The following is a 12,134-nucleotide window of genomic DNA, read 5'->3' as shown; positions in this document are numbered from 1 at the left end:
ACAGTAAACCCCTTTACATGGCATTTATAGATTAAAAGTAAGCTTTTGATTTCGTACTCACCACCACCGTTGTAGAAGTACTAATTGACCAGGGAATAGAGGAAACCTAAATACGACTTCTAGAAGACATGTGTACGGGAAGCACGGGCAGGATAACTCTCCACAAGCAAAGCAATAAATTTCCGATCCGTTCGAGAGAAAGTCACGGGGATACCATCCCGCCAAAGGTATTCACAGCATTATGGAGGTGGTATTTAAAAAGCCTGACTGGGAAAAGTCTGGCGCTGCTGGGCTCTCTTTTAACGTGATCTCACGCCCTCAACTTTGCGCGAAATAATGGATCCAGCGGCGGTGGCGAAACGGCTACTCTCGTTGCTGCAGTTTCAATCTTCGGCCTGACTCGCGAAGGTCAGCGGCCGCAAATAGGCTCCGTAGCCGAATTGGCGAAAAATTCGGGAGCACGATTAAAGGGTCTTAGTTCTATCGCACCTTCACTTGTAAGCTGATGTACGTCAAGCCATTGGATTTCGCCGCTCTAAGTGGCCGATAAACCCCTATGCGCGCCCGCACTCCGCGGCAGATAGCGCGCGGCACAGGCCGGCCGGCGGCCGCTCTCACTCCAAACCCTCGGGCGCTCCTATTGCTCGCAGCGCCCTCTGCGAAGCGCTGTGCGTGAATCAGCGGCAGGACACGCCTCCCCATAGAGAAGGCGCGGGGACGGCAGACTAGCAAATATTTCTAGGGACCATAGTAGCCGATTAAGCAGCTCCAAATAATCATTGTCTTGCATAAAAGCCGTCGAAGCGACTTTTGGTTAATTTTTTTGCCGCCAGAAGACCAAATATGACGGGCAGCAGACGACAGTGCGCAAGCAACGGTTGCCCCCACGGTAGCATTTCTTTTCACTACTCTTTCTTCGTATGTATATAAAACACTTGCAAAGTTGTACACATTAGGCTCCTTTGGCATAACAAGCTTACGTAAGCACTCAAATACAATTTTTCGCCCAGGTCGTCGAGCGGCAAAAGCCCGTTGTATAGTTTATTTTGTCACCAACAGGTGGCGCCACTGTAAAACAAGATCCAAAACAGTGGACCAATTGTGGGGCCACTTTTTGATGCTGGGGCCTATGGGGAGTTTCGCAACTCCTATATCAAGTAACTTTGTGATGCCCAGGCTCACGGAGGGCTGCGACAGCGATATCGTTTCTTCGTTAGCGGCCGCTGACTGTAAGCCACCGGTTGCGAAGAAACGAAGGGCGCATAACACTCACTCCTCGACGCTGAACCCGCGCATCCGCCGACCAATTTCGTCCCGGAGGTCGTCGCACAGCCACCGCACGGTCCTCTTTGAGAGACGGAAATGCTGGAGGAATGCTTCTCGGGGCACATCGAACGCGTCTTCACTGCTTCTCGACCGCTTGTTCCGCCGGCGAGCCAACAACAAGGCGATAATCGGCGCATTCCTGACTGCTTCCAAAAACCGTCTGCTTGAAATTCAAATCGCCTGTTCCAAGAAGTCGCGGTCAAACGCAGTAGGTCCGCCGCGCTTGTGTTACGTCACATGCGGTTGTTTGCTTTTAGCCAATCAGGGCTCGCTCAAAATGACACTTTTGAGCGAGCCCTGATTGGAGGGACACAAAAAGGGCAAAACAGGGGAATACAGCCCCAGGTCATCCAGCGCCAATCGCTCCCCATGGTAGGGGGGATGGAGGGTGGGCCCAGCCCGGGTGAAGACGAATCATCGGTGTGCTCATGGGCCGCCTCGTTGCCTTCGAGGCCGGAATGCGCGGGCGTCCACATCAAAAGGATTGGTTGTCTTAGGGGTCCAGCAGCGCTTCCTGTTGAACTTTGGAGTGCCGGCTATTAAATGCGTCCGCTGGTTAAAATTTTGAAGTGCTGGTTTAGAATCAGGAATGATTGCGCTCGGAGTTGGAAGCGAGTATTTGAGCTAGTGCTACAGCCGTTCTTGCGTCATCTAGTGGGTGGATGGAATGTTGGCCGAATTGAGAAGTTCGTGTTTACGATTTTTGTATCCGTCGTGGAATCAGTACTCCGTCGCGTCCACATTCTCAGCCCACAGGCGACCAGGCAACAATACGAAAATACAGAACATCATCGTGGTCTCATTACAAACTTCATAAACATCTTTCACCTCTGGATCTCCAGAGCAGGCAAAAGGCTTCCAAACCACCTGGTACCTACAACTTCGTTGTTTTCACAGTCTGTACTGTTACAGGGTAGAGTAATTAGTTTTGTGTAGGGCAGGGTGGGGCATATCGACGATGGGGGACGTACTAAGCCACCACACTCGGTAACGCGGTCCAAAGCGACGTCGGTGCGCATGACAGCTCGAAATCTCCTGCAGTCAACCAACAATGTCAGTAGGTAAATCAATGAACCAAGGACTTAGCAAGGCATTCAAACAATGTTTACCCTAAATTAATAAATAAAACTTCGAGTTGAAGCTGAAATTTTCGGTACCGTTGCTGATTGTTTTATTTTCTTCAAAGTTGTTTCGGAATTTGCCGTAATGTATTCTTTCAAAATCTGCATTGCCAAAATTATTCACCTTCAGCCGTTTGCCTTACGAATAGATATTCACACCAGAAATCTATGTTTGTTCTATTTTCACCAAATTTATTCGCAATTAGGCACTGTATTTATCTGAAGACGAGCTTGTGCTTGTTGTTTTCTTTTAAAGTTTGCTTATGGTCGCTTTGAGATGTCAGTTTCCACACTACCAGGAGGCTATAAAAAGAAATAGACGATCTATGGTGGAAGTAGAGTCAGTTGAGTATCACCTCTACTAGCCATTCTTCTGATGGTCAGAGCTGTTCCTTCCACTAAGGTAATGCTGCTGAACGAGGAATTCGCGTGCACGGATTATTCTTTTTTTTTACGGATGACGCAATTTCCCAGTGCCAGACTGCGCACCGCGCTTTCTTGTGGAGCTGTTGTTCTTTTCCCAGGACTGGGGCAGCTGCGCACGCTGTCGATTCGTCTGTTGCCCATGTACGGTGAATTGGACGAAGTGTTCGTCACCAAAGTGCTGCGTGTGTCCAAGATGGCGTGGAATACCGTATTCACCGTTGACTGCGACATACAGGTAACAAACTGCACGCCGAAGCATCAGCTTGTTCTGTGTGCCGAATCCTGCAGTCTTGCTGCTGTTACCTTCACTGCGGCGAGTGACAACACAAATTGTAAATTAATATATTTGGCATAATAAACATATGGCACTACGGTTCCAGCCTCCGACGAAGAAGCAGAGGGTGGGTAGGCGCAGCCGGCGCGGCTGTCATTGCGGCCGCCATGTAATACCATAAATACGAGAAAGAGGAATTACGTCGTTTATGTAAGGAGGCCAGATTCCCTGGAGGGACACAAGCAAAAGGTAGGAGGTATAAAAGTAGCGGAAAGAGCAGCTCAGCTGATGTTCAGTGTTGACACTAAGTTCTCTCCATGTTCATGCAAAGGCTCGCTGATGTGGTTCTTAGTTAAGCCGTGTTTTTTTCCTTTTTCACTTTACAGACAAAGTAAATCGGGCAGATGAAGCGTGTGTGGTGAAGGTGGATTGGCCAAAAACCGCAAATTAACATCTAAAAACTGCAAGACATTCTCATCCGGCAGTTTATACGTGAAGGATACACGTTTTCGTGTTCGTTAAAAGCATTCACCACTGCCTGCGCCCTGTCCTGGGGGTCCATCGAGCGGTTCTCGCCTAAATTAAAGGTGTATGGATGATCTTTTAATTATTTTGGGCGAGAACCGGTCGGACATCATGCGCCCAAACCTCGACACACGGGATCTATTGTTTTAAAAGAGGCCACCACGGCCTGGATGGAACCGGCGTCCTTCGTCTCAGTAGAACAACGCCTTACCTAATAAGCCCCCACGACGAGCACAAGATTTATTTATTTCTTTACTTTTCCCCAATATTTCATCACCTATCTTGGAGACGTGTCCTTTGCGAGTGTCCCCACGACCCATTTCCCCCTTTTCCTTCCCCCTTACACTGGGAGCAGGCTCTGGAGAGCTCCGACCCGGAAGTGCAGGTGGCACTAACCAACCGGGCCGCCCAGGTCGCGGAGAACATCACATCCTCCGCCACCCCTCTCCCCTAGACCCAGCTTGCAAATAAAGTGTTTCTCCTCCTCCTCCTATTGCAAGATTACTACATATAATATTTTTATTTTTATGTTCATTTTCCGTCTTGAAACTAAACCTTCCGATTGTAACTGTCGAAGCATGTTCTGTAATTCTTCGCTGGCATTGCCGAATAAGACCACCTCCAACAGACACCTTCCGTGGCTCAAGCATTCTACGTTCATCTTCACCGTCATGCTCCCCAGTTAAGCTTCCTGAACAAAACTTCTGGAGAGGCCCAGGCTATAAGCAATTTCGGAGATACTGTCCCTTCGTTTGATATTTCTTTGTAGCGAACGTTTCAGCCACCTGAAAAAGCCGAATTGTTCCTTTGCATTCGTCGTACATATTTTGGAACAGCGCAATGTAAGACTCGCCGCCTCCCCAATAGCGTAATGCTTTAATCTCTGCAGAAGCAGGCGAAGAGTCAAATGTTATTTCATAGTCTATAAACGCTATATACAAACGCGTATACTATATTGATTTTTTTTATATTATCTGGTTAATTATATGGTTACGTTCTATATACAGAAACATTTCCGAAAACCACCCTCTACCTTAGTTGTCGAAAGCCTAGGGTTACGTTTGTGCTGTTATGTATTGTGCAACTAACTCGTAAGTAATAGAAAAGAGGAAGATGGTCCTGTAACTGGATGTCGTGTGACTTCGCCTTTGTTAAGGTTCCCGTTCTTCCATGCCAGTGGCACCTTTAACGTCCTCAGGCATTCTGAGAATAACTTTGCAAGCTTTGCTACCACAATTATTCCCCCATAAAACAGTAGATACGCTGTAATTCCATCTTCACTTGCAGATTTGCCGGTTTAACTTTGCATTTTGGCTTTATTTTTCATAGGCTCATAGAATGCTTGTGATGCCTGTGACTAGCTCTTCAGTGAGCTGTTCTAGGCGAACAACTTTGTGGAGTTCTCACCGACCTGATGATCATGCAGCGAAGCTTTCCAATTCTATTACTCGGTTTCGTTTGACAATCATTTATGCAGGGAACCTACGCCGGCAATGCCGCGGCAGTAATCGTGCGGGGCATGGACGCCCTCTCACAGACAACGTTCTCTGGCTTGTCCGGACGATGCCTGGTAGCCGTGGACGACACGCCGAGTGACGCGTTGTCCCTCGTCCTTCGCCGAGTCACCCAGTGCCGTGGTTTACGAATGTTGCCTTGGGCGGTGCCTACATTCGTCCTGCTCGTGTTCTCTTGCATCTTCTGGGGCATCATGCTCCTCCTGAGCCCGCTGTTCAAGGTGCACACAGATGCTGTTCCTAACCCCACGGAAGTGATGTATGTGAGACAGTGTCCTCTGTACGACGGGAGCGAATTGTTCAAGAGACTGGCATGGAAACCAAAATACAGCGCGGAGCAAGCCATCAATAAGAGCATGGAATACTACAAGAACGTGAAGCTATGAACATTGGGGCAGTGTGGAGACAGTAGCGTACAACAAGACATTTATAGGGCAGTGCAAGAGAACAATCAACGTAATGGAATGTCAAAATCATTGTAACTCAGTTAATAACTGTTATGAACAGTTAGGAACGTTTAGGGAAGGAAAGTTAGAAAGAATGCATCCTGGACGTGGGCCTAGGGTTCCATTCGGGACGAAATGACATCATTCATTTCAATTTAACGAGGAAAGAGCCACGCAACAACACTAACGTTGATCGCGGACGTTTATGGGTTACACCTATTTGGAAAGACAGAAAGAAAGTGGAGAAAAAAATGCCCGCCGGGTGAGATGACCTACTATATTCTCCCCTTTGCTTTCCGAGGTTTTTTTTTGGCGGCCAACCCTTATCTCTGTCTTAATTCAACGAGCCCCTCATTTCCTATTCTGATTCGCTACATGCATAGCGAGAGCCTCTGTTCTGGCAGTCTTGGGGCCATAGGAAGCTTAAGAGGGTTCAACGCTGGTCGACCACTCTCGACATGTCGTAGACACTCGAGTCACGGCCCGGGGGTTAAAAAGAAGGTCCCCTTCCCCCGAGTATTGCGAGTGGCACTGGCTACAACCCCCAAGCACAGGAAACAAAAATATCTTTACACAAATACCCCAGAAAGTGGAGGGGAAAATAGCCCCGCCGGTAGCGTAGTGGTCATCACAACAGTCCGGTATTCTGGAGGTCGTGGGTTCGTATCCCACCCGCTGGGCATTTTAAGTGCGAATGCACTTCTTAAGCGAGCCTGAATCGTCCGCCGCCGTAGTCCGCATAGCAACAGCTGCGGGTGCGCGCGCTCCTCGTCTTCCTTAGCAACGGGGGGAGATGGGCGCGCGCTGCCTGGCAGCTGACATGGCACATACCCACGTGGGGGATTAGCCAGGAATCGGGCGTGAGAAGGGCTAATGCACCCGCTTAAAGGAGTACTGACACGAAATTTCAAAGCTGAGACCCGCTCTAGCAATCAAGTACAACGACAACACAAATAGGTGTCTGTGAATAAATACATCTTTTTTTCTTTGTAGTTGTGTGTGTGTGTGTGATCTCTCTTTCGCGAACATTACCGAACCGCGCAAATTCAACTCGTGCATTCGCACTTTCACATTCTTCCCCTCGGGGAAATGCGGGGAATTTTTTTTCTGTACTTTCTGTATTTCCACCCGCCGTGGTGGCTTAGTGGCTAAGGCGTCGCCCTTCTGAACACGAGGTCGTGGGTTCGATTCCCGGCCGCGGCGGCCGCTTTTCTGGTGGAGGCGACAAGAAAAAAACGCCCGTGTGTACGAGATTTCTGCGCACATTAAAGATCCCCGGTGGTCAAAATTAATCCGGAGCCCTCCACTACGGCGTGCCTCACCGCCTGTGTTGCGTCAGCGCGTTAAACCCTACAATCAATCAAATCAATAAAATGTCTGTCTTTCCAAATTCTCTATTTGTTTCTATGACCTACTACATTCTCCCCTTTGCTTTCCGAGGTTTTCTTGACTGCCAACCATTATTTCTATCTTAATTCAACGAGTCCCTCATTTCAAATTCTGATTCGCGATATATATATATATATATATATATATATATAAGGGTTGGCAGTCAAGAAAACTTCGGAAAGCAAAGGGGAGAATGTGGTCGGTCATTTAAACATACAAAGAATTTAGAAAGACAGAAAGAAAGAAAGAAAGAACGAAAGAACGAAAGAAAGAAAGTGGAGAAAAAATCCCACCCGGATGGCATTTTTTCTCCACTTTCTTTCTTTCTTTCAAAATTCTTTATCTGTTTCAATGACTCCCCGTTGCTTTCCGAGGTTTTCTTGACTTCCAACCCTTATTTCTGTCTTATTTCAACGAGCCCCTGATTTACTATTTTGATCATATATATATATATATATATATATATATATATATATACGAGAGGGTAGACACACGTATGAAAACGATGATCGAACTAACGTTTCGACCGGGGTCCGGTCTTCGTCAGAGTGGACCCCGGACTCCGGTCGAAACATTAGTTCGATCATCGTTTTCATACGTGTGTCTACCCTCTCGTGTATTTTTGAAACCGAATCCCGGAACTTATTCATCGCTATATATATATATATATATATATATATATATATATATATATATATATATATATATATATATATATATATATATATATATATATAGATGGTGCAGTGCTGGGATCAGAGCGCCAGATATTCACGCACACGTGCCCCAGCATTGTAGCTACGGTGATGTCTGTGCAAGCTACAATAAAAGTTCGTTCATTCGAACTCGAAGGAGACCATATTGTCGCGTGGATTGTGTGTTAAGCAGTGCAATCCCCTGTTTAAGGTATGTAAGGGTCATTGCACTTGGTACAATCTCCAAGTGATGGATACGTGCCGTGTTTCTAGGATAGCCGGCTAGCACGAAGACGACGACACAAACGCGTGCCCCGGGCCCCGCGCGCTTCTCTCGTTCAGCCATTTTTGCCGAGATTTGACGTGCTCTCTCGCCTTCCCATTTTAGGCGCCCCGCCCCTAATAAATCGGTGCAACACCGTACAGCCGATTTATTAGGGCCGAGACGATGCGATGCGGATGCCAAGATGGGGATGGAGACACCGCACCCTCCACCAAAATGTTACGTGGCGGCAGGACACAGATGAGACTAACGATGGAAGGGGGTGAAGCGATCTATTTATAGGATGTACATGGCGGCCATAGGATAGCGCGCGCAGGGACACAGCCACTTCGTCGCCCACGCAGTATGGGACAATATAGTTGGTCTAATTAAGCGGAGTTAGAATTAGCGGTCGGACGATAGAATGAATAAAAATCGCACCGCACTGCGTGGGCAGAACACAAAGAAGCCACCTCTGAACTCGTTGTCGAGAATTAGGCCTACTACACGTTTGCTGCAGGTTATTTCGTAAATAACGTTTCGTAAATTATAATGGCATGCGCCGGAGCACTGGCGCCGGTGGCACGGCGCTTTCTGTAGACGCAAAATAAGCTGTTGCAGGAGCGTAGCGCGCGCGCCACGCGGTCGTTTTCCTGTTTAGTTGTTTTGCATCTCTAGTATATTTGGTTTGGTTTGGATTTGCAACACATTGTGACCACTCTTCTTTGCAACACATTGTGACACATCGCACATTGTGACACATTGTGACACATTGTGAGACATTGTAACACATTGCACATTGTGACACATTGTGACACATTGTGACATTTGCAACACATTGTGATCACATTGTGAACACATTGTGACCGACTGCTTCTGCCAGGAGTGATGGAAACCAGGGGATCATTGTTCGAATTAACCCTTCTGGATACCGACGCATTCGAATTATCGGGAGTTTTTCCCAAGTGAAATATACAGGGCTGTGCCGGGACGAGGGGGTGAGTTCGAATTAACCGGAAGTTCGAATTAACCGAGTTCGAATTGCGAGCTTTCACTGTTTGTGTAATATGGTGCCAGTCATTTACAAGAAATTTAGGAGGCGTCAATATGTAGGTGTCCATCTCATCTTCCCCTCCACGTCCATTCAATCTGACTTCTGCTGTATAAGTTGGCTGGTGGCGTTTATTTGGAAGTGCACACATATTAAAGTGAAATTGAGATCCTCGTGGCAAATTATCCCACTTTTTAAGAAAGGAATTCTCCCATGGACTTATCCAGGAGGGCGATGATGATTTCGATGACCGCAAGGATTTTGTGGCTAACTTTTGTATTTTTACTTTAAACCAGGGATCACGAAATTCTAAGACAGGAAGAGAGACGCTTGCGATCTTGGCTGCCGCCAATTAAGGTTACCACGAACGGTGCGTAAGCAGAGCAATAGAACCAGCCATGTACACGTTACCCCACAAAAGTAACTAAATACCGTTACTCTACTCAGTCAAAAAGCAAGTAAGTACGTTACTGCTTACCGATTCTCAAAACGAACACGTGAATTACCCGAAGAGTAACGAATTACTTTTCACGTTACAGTGACTACCAAACGCGCAATTCTTTGTCGCAAGGTTCATTGTTTTCTTTTCGTAGTCGTTGCAGTTTAGCGGCAGCTGCCTCTCGAAGTTTTCATCGGCTATGTTTCCCCCTTCCTCGAAAATACATCCCCGGCGACGCTGAAGAGTCGTTCTACCGAGGCGCTCGAAGGAACGGCAGTGTTGTGCTTAACGAAGAGCTGGTGAAAAAATTAGCAGTGGCTTAGCTCGGCTACTCCAGGATATACGTAGCGTGAGCTAAGGTTCAGCAATCCAATCCAATCCAATCCAGTTCAGTCCAGTCACTGCTCCTCGCGCATGCGCTGGATGGCTCTCGAGGAGCCACGCGAAAGGGCTACCAAGCGGCTCCGGCGCAGCGTCAGACTTGGCTACTGGCACCAGTGCGCCTGCCGCGGCTATTACGTCACTCCTCTGGGAAGCGCAGGCTTGCTTCCATCGCGGTCGCCGAAGGGAGCGGACGCACTTCGCATCGGCTCCGATGATTTCGACTAATTGTGCCGGGCCAATCGATTACATCGAAGTGATTCTGGTATAGGGTTGCGCAGCTTGACCCAGGGAATCGGCTGATACCAATTTTCGGCAAGTTGCATCATTTTTCACCCATTTATCGGCATCGACAGATCGGCCAACGTGGTCGGTCGGCTAAGCCTAACCTAGGCTTAGCACGACTTCGGGCCGGGCGCGCCGACGGCGGCCGCCGCGGCGAAGACGGAGACCACCCTGGAGGGAGCGGTGACCACCATGGACACCGACATCGAAACCACCACCACCACCACCACCACCATCCAGTTTCCCGAGTACGAGGAAGACGGCAACCACCAGCAAGCATCGACGATGCAACTTAACTTCACGCAAGGACGGATATCGGTAGCGGTTACCGGCGTGGATCCAACACCGAAGGAGGGAGGCGAAGGCAGGTGGCAAGAAGCAAGACGGAGAATGCGGCGGCGAGCGACCGGGGAGGAGACGGCCGGCGGTAAGTCGGTTCCCTCTTCTGCCGTTTCCGCGGCTGCTACCGCTTCCGTTCCCGCGCCCGCCGCAACCCCCGCTAAGAATCAGGCGAGGTTCGCGAAACAGGTCGCGGCCAGGTTAACCAAGGCAGCGCGCATGCCGCGTGAGTTGCCGAAGGGCGATTTTAGAGTTATACTCCGGCCACGTGGCGGGCTGAACGTAGCTCGCACGGCGGCACCGTTACTCATGGAAGCCATTTTAGAGGTGGCGGGAATTACATTGCAGGAGTCCAGGGAGGACGCGATTTGCACTAACGACGCACAGAATATTATAGTAATCAGCACCCCGCACGAGCAGAGGGTCCAGAAGTACTCGAGCATCAGCTCGCTCAAGATAGCGGGCAGGGTGCACGAGGTGTGCGCGTACGTACCGGCGCCCGAGGGCACCGTGAAGGGAGTTATTAGGAACATTCCGACCGCGTACACGGAGCAGGAGTTACAGGAAATCATAGTCAGCGGAGAGAACCCGACGGCGCTAGAAGCGCACAGAATAGGTAGTACTACCACGGTGATCGTGGCCTTTGAGGGCACCACAGTGCCCAGTACAATCAAGTTCGGAGCTCTAATTACCAAATGCAGTCTCTATAAGCAGCACTACGAAGTGTGTCACTGCTGCGGCAGGTTGGGACACCGCACGGACGTGTGCCCCTACCCGAACACTAAAGTATGCTTTGCGTGCGGAGCGCCCAACCCGGACCCCGCGCACGAGCTGGAATGCAAACCCCGCTGCAAATTGTGCGGCGGGGCTCACCCCACCGGGGCGGCGGGATGCAAGAACCGCTACAAGACCCCCCACTTGGTAAAGCAACGCCGGTGGGAGCGCCGGCGTGCGGAAGAACAAAGGCAGCAACAGCGGCGTGTGCCGACATTAGGCCTGGCCGACTTCCCGAAGCTGCAGCGCGCGCCCGAAAAAGGCGCGAAACAGCAACACTCAATCCGAGCGGCAACGGTAACAACAACTGCAACAGATGGCAGCGCTCCGGCGGAAAGATCAACCGGCAGCGCGGGAAATCACGGAAAGAGCAGCAGCAGCGGTCAGCTACGAGAAGGAGTAGCGTGGGCCAAGGCAGTGGCGGCGCCGCCGCTACCGCTGCCGCCGCAGCCTAAAGCGCAGCAACAGCAACCAACGGCGGAGACGATCGAGCTTCGCGGCGAGGTTGCGCGTCTCAAGGAGCAGCTAGCGCAGAGGGACAGACAGATACAAGAGCTCAGCACCAAGCTGGACATGGTCCTTAACAACCAACTACACCAACAACAGCGGCAACAGCCACCGTTACAGGCACTACCGCAAGTCGCGCGTAGACAGGCGCAAAGGCGCGCGTACGCGCAGGAAGAGCAGATGCAGCTGCAGGAGGAGTCGGAGCCGGAATACGCGGCAGGCCTGCAGACAGCGGAATCCACCGAGGAAGAAGAAGGAGAGGGAGAAGTAATAGCAGCGACAAGCGGAAGCGGCGAACTTACAACCACGGAAGAAGAAGAGGAAGCAGAGAACTTTAGCCCCAGAGCCAAAAGGCGGGTAACAATGCTAGAAGCGCTCGA

General features: G+C 49.7%; 2 protein-coding genes across 4 annotated transcripts in view; both read left to right on the top strand.

The window, feature by feature from the left end:
• The window catches only part of LOC144146070 (NADPH-dependent 3-keto-steroid reductase Hsd3b4-like), a 46,142-nt gene extending 39,573 nt beyond the window's left edge, over positions 1-6,569 (top strand). For both annotated transcript variants that reach the window (XM_077677998.1, XM_077677999.1), the window contains exons 5-6: positions 2,972-3,108; positions 5,150-6,569. In XM_077677998.1, coding sequence (XP_077534124.1) covers positions 2,972-3,108; positions 5,150-5,572 — 560 coding nt within the window. In that variant the 3' untranslated portion in view covers positions 5,573-6,569. The remainder of the gene's footprint in view (positions 1-2,971; positions 3,109-5,149) is intronic.
• Positions 1-12,134, top strand: part of LOC144146071 (3 beta-hydroxysteroid dehydrogenase type 7-like) — a 59,104-nt gene that overhangs the window by 7,413 nt on the left and 39,557 nt on the right. Inside the window, exon 1 of one of the 2 annotated variants that reach the window (XM_077678002.1) lies at positions 5,287-5,407. The exons of the other annotated variant lie outside the window; for it this stretch is intronic. The gene's annotated coding sequence lies outside the window, so the exon portion shown is untranslated. Of the gene's footprint in view, positions 1-5,286; positions 5,408-12,134 lie in introns of those variants that run through there. 2 annotated transcript variants of the gene reach the window in all.

This window comes from Haemaphysalis longicornis, unplaced genomic scaffold (genome assembly GCF_048455015.1).
Source record: "Haemaphysalis longicornis isolate Haplotype H1 unplaced genomic scaffold, Haemaphysalis longicornis Haplotype H1 scaffold_7, whole genome shotgun sequence".
Classification (NCBI taxonomy): Eukaryota; Metazoa; Arthropoda; class Arachnida; order Ixodida; family Ixodidae; genus Haemaphysalis; species Haemaphysalis longicornis.
This window is presented reverse-complemented; position numbering and strand designations above follow the sequence as displayed.